We start from the raw sequence: 14,119 nt of genomic DNA, 5'->3' as shown, positions 1-14,119 counted from the left end.
GACAGCTGCCTTTCACAAGCTAGGCGCGTATCTACAAGGGGTGTAGGGTGTTTGGTGCACATGGGCCCCTGTGTTCAGGGGGGCCCACAGCTTTCAACCTGCATCCCTGGACTATAAGTACCTCTCCGCCGTCACTGCAGAAATCACCCGTAAAAAATGGTTCCGGCACCATTTTCTTGGAGATATGCACATATATGTGGTAGACTCTTGCACAGTGCCTCCTAAACACTTGCACGCAATATGGCGAATTTCTACAAGCCCCACTGCATCTATTTACTTATTCATTTACTATCCATTATCTGTGGTCTCAGTTGGAGAAATCTGGAAATATTCCTATAATTATCTTTGGTGAAGCAACTGAATAATTTTATACCATATTCTTTCCAAGAGCCTTCATTCAGGAGGTAAAAACACCCTTTTTATATATTCCTTAAGATAGTTATATTCCCCCCCCCGCACCCACCCTCTGTGCTTTCTTAAGAAAATTAACATTTTTAAATGTACATATCTATTACACTGTACAACAAATTAATACTTTAATTTGTTTCCTTTCTAAGAATAGTCATACATTACTAATTTGAGGTCAAGAAAAACTAAAATGATTTCAGAATGTTTTTACTAGCTCTATTTTTTGAGCTACACTACTTGCACTATACTGTATGTACATTAGTAATATAGTCATAGTGAAAAGCTATTTTAAAATAATCTGATATTTTCTTGATAGAAAATAAATAACAGTTGTTTTAATTCAATCAATCACAAATAAGAACACAAAACGAAACAAACATACAGCATAGGAAACAAACATACAGCATACGAAACAAACATACAGCATATGAACCAAACATACAGCATAGGAAACAAACATACAGCATAGGAAACAAGCATACAGCATAGGAAAGTACTATGTAATATAGTGGCCTATTCATGGGGGTGCTTTCTCTTTGCTTGTCGCTTGTACCCCTCTTCTGGGGCATCTCTTGTCACTGTCCAACAGTAGTGATCACCTACCTTGATATCTTTGTTCCATTGCTGAAATGTCTTGGTGGAATCGCTCACTATGCTTGTCACTCAGTGCACCACAGTTATCTTGTATGGGTAATCCCGTGAATCGCATATATTTGAATAGGGGAGGGGACAAATAACTGATTCATTTAATTGGGTCATTAGGCCCCGCCCCTTCTGCGCGGAACGCAGATTGCTGGTAAGATTCTCTTCATTCTGCCCACTTCACTAGGAATACCCCTACATCGTCATAAATGGGCTATATCTCGGAACTCAGAGCTCACTGAGAGTTTTAAATGTCATATACATTCTTTGCATGCTGAAATCAATTAGAAGTAACTATTTTACATCGGAAACATTTCATTGTTGTGCAGTGATATCTAAATATACTTTTTTTTAATATGCATGTAAATAAAAATCACTATATTACATACATGCTCTAAAGATTCTATTTTACTGGGGAGTCATTAAACCACACCCACTTTTTACTCATTAGCATTAAAGGTTGGACTGGCTGAAAAAACAATAGCGATGTAACGTTATATAATGTCTAGTGCAAAGATGGAAAACCATCAAGCACACTTAAGGCAATATTTCAGATCTACCCTTTTTTTTTTTTACACACTATCCTCCAGCACGCGTCTAACTTTATTACTGCATCATGTAGCAGAGAATAGATCCGCGTTATCAAGCACGAGCCGCTGCAAGACTGTAGCCCTCACCCAGCCCCCTGTCAGCGTCAGACATCGCTCCAAGGACGCGATAATATTATTCTTTGTTACACACTGGTCCCAGAAGAGCATTGTACTCAAAATCATGACACCTTTAGACAAGATCTGGCACCTCACAGGGAGACTGGGGGTCAGCAGAGCAACAAAATCAAACCGTGTAATTGCGCGGTATGAAGCTCAGGGCATGTGGGCAGGATTTTCTCATGTGTCGTTTCCCCTCAGTGCTGTGTATTTAGGAAAGCGGTTTATTGCCGCACGGTCTGCGCTGTGGAAAACATCTACCTTCTCTTCCCTTCTATGGTGGTTTACTGTATGCATAAAAAAAACCAAAAAAAACAAATAGTGCTTGAAAAATACTCAGACTGACCTCGTGTTTTTATGTTGTGCAGGATAAATCCCAGCTCCAAGCGAGCGGACAGGAGGCCTCAGCAATCATCACCGCTCTGATCAAGGATAGGAACCCAGCGCTCACCGGGCAACTAATGGTGGCTTGAAAGTGACCTTTCTAGTGACGGAGAGAAGCATTGAAGTTAATTTGTTACATATACTGATAAATTGTGCGACCGAGAATCTCTGCTGTAAATGTAATCTAGGAATTGTTTCGGCTAAAGTACAGGACCGCGGGGGCTTATTCATTATTGAGGTGGGGGTTGATACCAAAGTTTCGGAACAATTCAGTATTGCTCCGGTGTCGGGACAGCTGTTTCGAGAAGCAGTGTTTCCGTATGTGTAATGGGCCTGGGGGGGCTACATGAATAGGCCCCAAAGTAGCATCCAATAATGTTCTTTTAAATACAGTGTGTCTATATGTCTTCTTTAACACAACTACTGAAATAGACACTTTTGAGCAAGGGTTATTTATGTACGCAGTGGTCCCGGTATTCGGATTTAGAAAGTGAAGTGTCCTTATGAGAGTGCGGTTTGAACGGAAAAATGGAGAGGCGTTTTTTTTTTTTTTAATGTCCCAACTTGTTTGTATAAAGTGTTGGTGCTATGTGTAATGGCTTGGTAAAGGTACTTTTCATACCTCACGCCCCTGAGATGTGGAGCCGCGAGATATGTAAGCACAAGGTTGCCGTGACTTCATCATGACACCTTTTGAGAGGGTAGGCAACTACTGTATGTCATTTGATGCCAGTGCTACAGAAACACTGATTAACCTATGAAAGTGATCATACTGCCTTATTTACTAACATTTATTAGATAGCACCACCAAATTCCGTTCTCTTTATTCCCCAGTGATGTCACTAGTAGTCTGTTGATTGGCTATATAACATTTCCTAGCCTATGGGAATGGCTGTCACTACTGTGTGTAGGTGAATTCAGTGAGCTGGGAGGTACCTGGATCGCCAGTACATAGGAAGACACCTGCTCACTAATTCACTCATTAGACACAGAGGGAAACCTGGTACATATCGCTATTCCGATGCATCATCAAGGGCCCAATAACCGGCAGCGATCACTGAGGATGAGGGTCAGATCACTGCTGTCACAGCACCCCTAGTTAGAATGTGTACATAGGCTGAGTAAAAAAATAAATAAAATACAGGTTTATAAAAGTGGAAAAAAAAAACTATTGTGCAAACACAATTAACATGTACATGTTATTATGGCCCAAAGCATAGAACAGACCCCCAGATAACTACTTGTATTTTCTATTCCTTTAATATTAAAGTTACAATGCTTAATTCACTAGAGTCTAATATTAAACAATTAATGAATATAATGTAAACAGCAAATAAAGCTGCTATTATATATTTATTACTGGAACCTTTATACTTCTGTTTATATACTAAATATGTCCACTGTGTCCTCATCCACTCCCCTGCTGCCAGCAACTGTGTTAGATGCTTTCCATGATCTGTGTAATGGTAGATTCATTACAAAGGGATAGGACCTGTCTTGTCACAGCAGCTTAACTGACTGCAAAGTGTTTCTTTTGTATTTCGCACTATTAAATGCGACCGAGCTCTCGCCTCTTACCAAACGCAATTATTTTCTGTGGTGCTTTGCCAAAGACAGTTTTTCAACTAGCCTAGTTTGCTCAGTTTGTACTGGAAAACCAGGCCACGCCCAGGCGCGACATCACTCGCTGTGACATTATTTTATGGTAGAGCGTATAACGGCCAGCGAAAGTAAAACACACCTGTTAGGTTATGGAATGCTTAAGCAACCTGCCAGCAAGAGACTGGAGAGCTGCAGATAGTCAACTGTTAATTAAGGTGTCATATCCACATTAATTATAAATTAATTACAGTATGGCATACTTGTCAACTCTCCCTGATTGTCAGGGATACTCCCTGATATAGCAGCAATCTCCCTGACTCCCTGAAGAGTCTACCAATCTCCCTGATTGCACCTTACCCCTATTATGTAGCTGTTATATAAAAACAAAATATATACATTCAAATGGGATCATCAGTATAATTTCCCTGTATTGGGTATAAGGCACAATGATCCCTATAGCTACATGCATTTTCTGCAAAGTATTGGCATGTATTCCTCAATAAATAGGTCTTACTAACCGCTTTTTGGCTTATTTACATTTGGATGTGAATTAATTTTATGATACGCCTCTCAGATGTAGCAGTACACGCCCACTTTACCACCGCGCTCGTACTGTACAATCTCCCTGAAATGCTTTTTCAAAAGTAGGCAGTATGAATTATGGTTGAATTTTGGCTTTTATTTATTCATAAAAAGTTAATTTTTTCTCCTGATTTATTAATATGTATCTGAACTCGTGACAGCTTAAAATGAGTGATAATAAAATTTGCCTGAATAATATTGAATCAGTAATACTGAATAAAGAGTCAATGTTGCAGTTAAACTAATGATTAATATACCACTTAATCTAAATAATGCTAATTCAATACTAAATAACTATTAGGAGTGGACTGTCTCAAATATCACTCATTCATGATGAAGCTTAGAAAGGGCCTGATTCAGAGCCTTACGCAACGTGGACGCAATGCATACTTCAAAATAGCCACAGATTTCTGCCCGTATTGACAGTCGGCTGCCCCTATATATCCGCTTGTGGGTGCACCAACATCACTATCAGCCTGGATCTGCACCAGCCCTATCCTGTGTGAAAAATATCACTATGAAATGGCAACATCTTTGGGGGCATGGTGCCACCCAGTAACAAATCTAGGTGCAAGTGGAGATCCGGATGAGTAGCCCTACAGATACACAAAGATGCAAATGGCTGCTTTGTGTGCCGCTCTGTATCAGGCCGCTAAGTGAATATCATCTACTTTCAGACAGTCCTGCCGGTGGTGCACTTGTAGGATACAGTCATAAACCTTTATCAAGCAGACAGCCAAGGTGGGCTCATAAGCTCTAGCAGGTATTCTGTAAGACTTAGGACCTCATTCAGAGGCGGACGCTCGGGAGCGATCGGTCGCACCCAAAGTGACCGAGAATATGCAAAGCGAGCGCTCAGTCGCAAAGCACATAGTTAGCGCAGAAACACCCACAAAAATGAAAGCACACCTCCTATCTCTACGGCCTAATTCAGAGTCGGTCGCAGGCAGCAACCTACGTCAGCACGATTAACACCTGTTACATTGTTAAATGCCTACAAACATCGGTTGAGGCAGTAACCATCGCCAGCAGTCACAATGCTTAAGGTAGACCCTGGGCTACCCTTAGCTCTGCGAGCAGTAGCGTCGTTATTGCAACGAGATGACGTGTGTGATGACTCGCTCAGTAATATATGCACGCCCTTAAAACGCCCTTTTGAAGGTCAACCACGCCTGCGTGCGCACCACCACACCCATGTTCACAAGCACCTTCCCCTGTAACCACCCACAAACGGCATGAAATGTCAATCACAGCTACGACCTCGTAGTGACTAGCGAGCAAGAGAATTGTGGTCGGGAAGACAGGCTTGCACACGCGCACTGCCAGGTACACGCATGCGCAGTTGAAAAAAACATTGCTTTTCTGTAATGAAGGTTCTGCCTCGCTTACTAGATAATGCGGTTCTTTTAAGAACGGACGGCAGCCTCACACACATACTGAAAACAGACTTGTTGTTACTCACTGGGCTCTACAGATCCAACCCACTGCTGCATGAATATGCGAAGTTGCGCATGATGACACAAATTGTGGCATCAGTGTTTCGCACCTCCTTCGCAAGACTTACAGACCTTCAGCATCAACGAAATGAGCCAAGGGATAGTGGGCCTGATTCAGAGCCGCTCATAAGCGGCCGCTCGTTCGTTCCGAGCGATGTTTGCCCAACTGTGCATGCGTACGGATTTTAATACGCATGCGCGAACCAGTCAGTGCGGCCGAAAATCGTTTGTTCGCTAAATAGCGAATGCCTGCTATTTTGAGTGACAGGAGGAGGCGTATGTGGGTGGTAACAGGGGAAGGTGCTTGAAAACGGGGAGTGGAGATCCGAACGCAGGCGTGCTTAAAGGTCAAAACGGACGTTTTATGGGTGTGCATAATTAATACAGCAGCGTCATTGACCACGTCACTGGGTTATTTTATAGTCAGAACTGCTCGCAAGATTGTGGTAGGAAAAACCAACCACAAGACTAGCGAGCAGTTCATACGTTGGTCGATGTACTCGATTAATCTAATAAATAGCGGACATGACGTAGGATGCGAGTGGCCAGGGGGCGTAGTTATCCGAAAAACGACCGCAAGTTTTGTTCGCTCGTTCAGACATGGAGGCGTCAACAGACCGCAAAGACCGAACGGTTCATTTGAATAGCCACCCCCTTTTCCTGAACGACCGTCCGCAAATAGCGTCCGGCTCTGAATCAGGCCCATTGTGTACGTCTGTACAATCGCAGCTAGTTATGATAGCTCTATGGATCCCCCCTTTGTACCCCAGGAAATAGATGAGCAATACACTGGTGAATGAGGATGTGTGCAGGACAGAGCTTCCCAAATGCTGACCTCCAGGCACCCTAACAGTACAGGTTTTAGTGCTATCCATGTGTATTACAGGTAGTTAATTCAAATTAACCGAGGGACTAATGAAGAGCCTGATTCAGCAAGGAACGCAGTGGCTTATACGCACGCAATCGGACGATTATTGCGTTCTGCGCATGCGTAAGCATCGCAGTGCGCATGCTCAAACTAGCTATTGCCATTGGGGAAGCGATTGCAGCAGCTACGCAGACCCATCGCAAGAGGAGATTTTTGACAGGAAGTGCCGTTTGTAAGTGGTGATGGAGGGGGGGTGTTCGGTCAAATGCAGGCGTGGAGCACTACAGGTCCCAGCATCTCTGGATGTAAATTACATCTATAACAAATAGCACACGCACCTGATTACAAAAATGGGGCGAGATTTGCATCCCCATTGCCTTGGAAAAAAAACTCAAAAGGTCGAAAGGCGTTGGTCACAGAGTGACGACAGTGGGCCTGATTCAGCAAGGATCGTAATTGCAAAGCTGCACGCAGGCTATAGATATATGATGTATGCACACATGCTATAGATATATGATGTATGCACGCAGGCTATAGATATATGATGTATGCACACAGGCTATAGATATATGATGTATGCACGCAGGCTATAGATATATGATATATGCACGCAGACTATAGATATATGATGTATGCACGCAGGCTATAGATATATGATGTATGCACGCAGGCTATAGATATATGATGTATGCACGCAGGCTATAGATATATGATGTATGCACGCAGGCTACAGATATATGATGTATGCATGCAGGCTATAGATATATGATGTATGCATGCAGGCTATAGATATATGATGTATGCACGCAGGCATATACTGTAGTATGTAGTGCACGCAGGCTATAGATATATGATGTATGCACGCAAGCTATAGATATATGATGTATGCACGCAGGCAGCTTTGCAATTGTGATTCTTGCAGATATGGTAATGCATCACGTCCCCTGTGCATTTACTTATCCGAGTTGCGTTGTCCACTGCAGCATCGGATAATCTGCGTACCATCGGCCGGCTGCGGTGACCCATGGGGTCCCGCAGCCGGCTCCCGCAGTTTAGAGGAAGAGGCCAGGAAATCTCCGTCAGCCGACGGAGATCCTAGCTTCTTCCTTCCTCCGCAACAGCGGCGACACGCCTCCATTTTGGGAAAAGGAGAGCATCGCTGCCCCCTCCCCGCCCACAAACGGCAGCAGACTGTCAATCACTGACAGTCTGCGAGTTAGCAGGACCCATTCTGCACACTCGCAGAATGGGTCCTGCACCTGCGCAACTTCCCAAACATCGAGGATCTGCGTTCAGCAGTGCACTAGCGTGCATTGCTGATCAGGCCCGGTGTTCACTCCTTTCCAGTGTGAGGATCTTGAGCTTGGATCCAGACTGGTGCATCCTGGAAACCTTTGGACCTCTTCACCATCATTGGTTACAGGTCTAATGTTTTTATCTCACTCTTGTAGGAGACCAACTTTACTGTTACTATTTGGTTCTTGTGGATATATATGGATGTACATTCCTTGCTTCGTAAGTAGGCTACTAGGTATTTTTGATGATTTATTTTTCTCTAAGTCCGCGAAATAGGCGTTTGCGCCCATTCAGAGAAATGGCAGAGAGCCGTCTGACTCAGAATCGCCCAGAGATGCACAAAGATGTATAAGCTTGCTAGGGCGTATATGCAGTTTGCTAAATCCGGCAGCATTCGGACCTGCATGCACACAGCATCAGGACCCCCTACCTCATCCCTATTGTCTGCAAGTTGGTTCCTGCTGCTGGGCCATCTGGGATTATCCATGTGTAAGATATAAGTTTTTTTAAAAAAGGGGAGAGAAATAAGCAGAAACAAATGTCCGGCAGAACAGATCCCCGGTGCCATGTGTTACCCAGACACCATGCTGTCTTTATTGTAATGATTTTGTGATTATGGTGCTTGAAATGTGTCTGCACTTAATACCAGGATGAAAAGGAATGTTTAAATTAGGGTCAGAGGGATTTATCTATATTACTGTAGGTGGAGTGAAATTAGGCAGAGGAAGGAAGCGAGCTGTCTGTGATTCATTTGGGAGTGGCGTTCCTTACACCCGATCAAAGTTATCCCCTTTGTATTTTGGCGTTAAATGATCACTTAATTCTACCTTCCAGAGTTTGGCAACAAGCAGACCTTCCTCCAATTGTTCTTTTATTGAAGACCATTCATTTTTGATCTGGCAGAACTGTGTCAGCAACCTGGAAAATGTTTAGACACCAGAATGTTATTATAGAGCTCTGACATTTATTTTAGAACAATGCTGTGATTACATGAACATTCTGTTTCCCAGAAGTCCCTTCTCCTAATGGAGAGGGATATTTCAATATTTGTCGTCCAGGGAGCGGTGGTGGGTAAGAACAATCTGGGGCCCTGGACTGCACCACACACGAGGGTCTCAACATGTCAAAAGGGCAGAATTTAGACTAGTTGGGGCCCCTAAAAGACCATTACTCCAATAAGGCAAGTGGAGAACTTAGGTCCTGATTCAGAGGCGCTCGCAAAAAGTGAGCGCTCGCTCTGAAACAGGACGGGTGCTTTTTTTTTTTAGTTGCGGCCTCCTGGCCGCTCGCATAGCTGTGGGTTAGCACCCACAGCTAATGCGAGCGGCCAGGTGATGGTCGCGATGGTCAAGACTATCGTGACCATGGGTCTTACGACGAGACCCTTGCGGTAGGGTCTCGTTGCCGCAAGCCCCAGTGGACTTCCTGCTCTAATAGAGTGATGTCAGTGGTGCCGCCCACAAACGGCAGGCGTTCCTGCAGGAACGCCTCCGTTTGCCCAGCCAGCCCCCCGCCCCGCCTTCCAAACGGGGCGAGCTGTCGATCAACATTGACAGCTGAACCTTTTGTATACGAGCGCCGGAGCGAGCGCGTGCGCACTGCCTAACAATCGACCCGTTTGCGAGCGGGTCTGAATCAGGCCCTTAGTCTGGGGCCACATCATCCTAGGACCAGCAGAGAGAAGATGCTCACTTCATCTCCTGGTCCCAACGCGCCTCTACTCATCTCACCCAGCAATCCAGTCACTGGCTGCTCTCCAAGTCTACATTCACAACTGACGGCTGCGTCCTTGTACGCAGTGTCACTGGCCCCAGCTTCTTAGTTCCGGCGGACATTCTAAGCAAACATAGGGTTGCTCAGAAGGTTGATGGTGCGATCGATATGCATCCGATGCTGCACGTTTGTACGCAAGCGGCTGATCAGAGATGCCAGCAGTGAGCCTCTTGCCGGGTGCTACATTAGCATAGTTTCTCGGTACCAAAGCATACAGTACAAAGTTGCAGTCGCGACGGGATTTGCGTCCACCTCTAAATCAGACCCTTAGGCTCAGGTGCTTCCCCCGCAGCCTAGGAATAACCACAATGACCAATGGAAAGCTGTAATCTCTCTGTGATCGGTTCTTGTGCCCAAGTTACGCAGCCTGGTTTTGTGGGGTTAGCTCCGTCTATAACCCAGCTCTGCGTATTCATGGTGGATGGGGAAGCTATTGTCCCACTATTACAACAAGCCCTGGTAGGTTTCTTTATCTGCCCCTTATAATCTTCCACTGTTCAGGATCATTGCCTGAAAGTCTCCTTATTGTTTATTTACTGATCTAGTCCGGCTGCTCTGACTACAGGGAATACAAACTGCGATTTATCTGCAATACAGAAGTAAAAAACAGATTTAGGGCGCCACACGGTGGTACATTTTAGAACTTCTGAATATTGGACACATTTTTTCTATATATTTAAAAAGAGCACAGCCGTGCTCCGAAACATTGGTTGCTGTGACATGCTTTAATATAGCTTGATTTATACACTATTGCCGATGGTTTCTAATCTGCGCATGTGTATGCATTGCAGTGCGCGTGCGCAAATTACACAGTGCGTTCGCAAATCCCTCGCTCGCCCAGCAAAGCCAGCCCAGTAGAGTGAGTGACAGGAGAGGCTGTTTGTGGGTGGTAACAGGGGCAGTCCAGTAAAAACGGGGGAGTGGAGGTGCGAACGCAGGCGTGCCTGAGTGTTTCAATGCCGTTTTAGAGGCGTGCATAATTAACAGGCAGCGTCATAGTACACGTCACCAGCCATTTTTTTACTCCGTTTTCCTCGCAATACTTGTAGAAAAAAGCTACCACAAGCACTGCATTCACATCCGATAGTGGTCGATGTACCAATGTTTTCACAAACTTCCAGGAGATGACGTGGGGCAGTGGGCTTCTCTGCATTCGCTATGGGGTGTCTGCATACACAAAGCGAACGCTCATACAGGTAAGATGGGCGTCCTTGTGCCTTGGCGAGCATTCGCTCCCCGCCGCGTCACTTTCAAATATTTGCATACGCACTGAGCGAGCATACGCTCATAGCGACCGGGTCTGAAACAGGCCCTAAGTCCTGGAGTGCTGCCTATTATTTCTTGGAAGTGTATAACAATTACAGAGGAGGGCACCCAGGCTGCTGATTCAGTGCCGGTCCGATTGGATTCCTATATATATATATATATATATATATATATATATATATATTAGGGGTGAGCGGGTTCGGATTTCTGAAATCCGAACCCCCCCCGAGCCGCCCCGATCCGAGTCCGATCCGAGTCAGGCTCGACTTTTCCCGCCTGACTCGGTTCTGAAATCGAGGCAAAACGTCATCATCCCACCTTCCGAGTCTCGCGGGTTTTGGATCCTATATAAGGTACCCGCGTCGGCGCCATTTTCTCACTCGGCTGTGGACAGTGAAGAGGGAGGGTGGGAGTTAGGGCTGTGTAGTGTAGTGTAGTGTAGTGCTGCTGTTGTCCACTACTTCAAAGTCCATAGGGGCTGGCTGTGTTGTGCTGTGCTGCTGTTGTTAATAGGGGCTGTGTCCACTACTTCAAAGTCCATAGGGGCTGGCTGGACTGTGTTGTGCAGTCAGTTCTCCATAGGGGCTGTGTCCACTCCAAAGTCCTGTGCAGTGTCCCAGTCCTAAAGGGGTGCTGTAGTGTTGTCCAGGGGGTGCTCTGTCCATCAGGGGTGCTCCCCCCAAGTGCTAAAAAAATAATATATTTTCTGTGTTTGTGAATTGTGTGCGCAGTAGCCGCACGTGCATCAACAAAGTAGTGCAAAGCGTGCGCCTGTGTCATAAGTAAAGGGCCGGCTGGCTTGACCGTTAAAGGGTGCTGTAACCCCCGAAAGTACACTCCAGTCCAAACCAAAAAAAAAATTATTTTCTGTGTTTGTGAATTGTGTGCGCAGTAGCCGCACGTGCATCAACAAAGTAGTGCCAAGCGTGCGCCTGTGTCATAAGTAAAGGGCCGGCTGGCTTGACCGTTAAAGGGTGCTGTAACCCCCGAAAGTACACTCCAGTCCAAACCAAAAAAAAAAATATTTTCTGTGTTTGTGAATTGTGTGCGCAGTAGCCGCACGTGCATCAACAAAGTAGTGCCAAGCGTGCGCCTGTGTCATAAGTAAAGGGCCGGCTGGCTTGACCGTTAAAGGGTGCTGTAACCCCCGAAAGTACACTCCAGTCCAAACCAAAAAAAAATTATTTTCTGTGTTTGTGAATTGTGTGCGCAGTAGCCGCACGTGCATCAACAAAGTAGTGCCAAGCGTGCGCCTGTGTCATAAGTAAAGGGCCGGCTGGCTTGACCGTTAAAGGGTGCTGTAACCCCCGAAAGTACACTCCAGTCTAAACCAAAAAAATATATATTTTCTGTTTGTGAATTGTGTGCGCAGTAGCCGCACGTGCATCAACAAAGTAGTGCCAAGCGTGCGCCTGTGTCATAAGTAAAGGGCCGGCTGGCTTGACTGTTAAAGGGTGCTGTAACCCTCGAAAGTACACTCCAGTCCAAACCAAAAAAAAAATTATTTTCTGTGTTTGTGAATTGTGTGCGCAGTAGCCGCACGTGCATCAACAAAGGAGCAGCGCCAAGCGTGCGCCTGTGTCCCATAAGTAAAGAGCCGGCTGGCTCATTTCTTAAAGGGTGGTGGTGTAACCCACAAAGTGCACTACTCTCCAGGAAAAATAAAAAAATATTTTCTGTGTTTAGCCGCACGTATATATCAAATTGATATAACATAAATGGAGGACCAAACTTTCTCCGATAAAAATAAAATAGAGAAAGATCAAGAACCACTTCCTCCTAGTGCTGAAGCTGCTGCCACTAGTCATGACATAGACGATAACATGCCATCAACGTCGTCTGCCAAGGCCGATGCCCAATGTCATAATAGAGGGCACCTACAATCCCAAATGACAAAGTTCAGGAAAATGACCTTGAAAAAAACATTTAAATCATCTGAAGAGAAACGTAAACTTGCCAATATGCCATTTACGACACGGAGTGGCAAGGAACGGCTAAGGTCGATCCCTAGTATGTTCATGACTAGTGGTTCAGCTTCACATGACGATGGAAGCCCTCCTCCCACTAAAAAAAATCAAAAGAGTTAAGCTGGCAAAAGCACAGCGAAGAACTGTGCTTTCTAAGAAGATATCACAAATCCCCAAGGAGAGTCCAAGTGTGGTGGTGGTTGCGATGCCTGACCTTCCCAGCACTGGACGGGAAGAGGTGGCTCTTTCCACCATTTGCACGCCCCCTGCAAGTGCTGAAAGGAGCACCCACAGTCCACTTGCTGATATGCAAATTGAAGATGTCACTGTTGAAGTACAACAGGATGAGGATACTGGTGTAGCTGGCGCTGAGGAGGAAGTTGGCGAGGAGGATTCTGATGGTGATGTGGTTTGTTTAAATCAGGCTCCGGGGGAGACAGTTGTTGTCCGTGGGATGAAAAAGCCCATCATGGTCATGCCTGGGCAGAAGACCAAACATTCCACCTCTTTGGTCTGGCAATATTTCTATCCAAAACCGGACAACAACTGTCTTGCCATATGTACCATATGTAAAGGTGAAATAAGTAGGGGTAGGGACGTCAACCACCTAGGAACATCCTCCCTTATACGGCACCTGCAGCGCGTTCATAATAAGTTACTGTCAAGTTCAGAAACTTTGGCTAAGACCGTAAGCAGTCCAGGGACACCTAAATCCCGTTGTCCTGTTGTATCCAAGCGCCTGCAAACCACACCGTCAACTCCCTCCTCGTCAATTTCCTCCTTAGTCAGGATCGGAAGTAGTCCTGCAGGCCATGTCACTGGCATGACTGACTCTCCTATCCGGGATTCCTCCGGAGGATCCTGCATTGCTACGCCTACTGCTGCCGCTGCTGCTGTTGCTGCTGCTGGGAGTCGTTCATCATCCCAGAGAGGAAGTAGGAACACCACTACTTTTACTAAACAATTGACGCTCCAACAGTTCTTAGCGAGGAGGATGAAGTACGACAGCAGTCATCCTGAAGCAAAACATATAACTGAGGCCTTGACTGCTATGTTGGTGTTAGACGTGCGTCCGGTATCCGCCATTAGTGCTGTGGGATTTAGACAATTGATGGAGGTAGTGTGTCC

At 45.5% G+C, this 14,119-nt stretch overlaps 1 protein-coding gene across 2 annotated transcripts in view; it reads left to right on the top strand.

Moving 5' to 3' along the window:
• CRPPA (CDP-L-ribitol pyrophosphorylase A) overlaps nt 1–5,678 on the top strand; it is a 251,747-nt gene extending 246,069 nt beyond the window's left edge. For both annotated transcript variants that reach the window (XM_088453149.1, XM_088453147.1), the window contains one exon: nt 2,126–5,678. In XM_088453149.1, coding sequence (XP_088309275.1) covers nt 2,126–2,230 — 105 coding nt within the window. In that variant the 3' untranslated portion in view covers nt 2,231–5,678. The remainder of the gene's footprint in view (nt 1–2,125) is intronic.
• The last annotated feature ends 8,441 nt before the right edge of the window (nt 5,679–14,119 follow it).

The sequence above is a fragment of the Taudactylus pleione genome, unplaced genomic scaffold (assembly GCF_031769625.1).
Source record: "Taudactylus pleione unplaced genomic scaffold, aTauple2 ptg000571l, whole genome shotgun sequence".
Lineage (NCBI taxonomy): Eukaryota > Metazoa > Chordata > Amphibia > Anura > Myobatrachidae > Taudactylus > Taudactylus pleione.
This window is presented reverse-complemented; position numbering and strand designations above follow the sequence as displayed.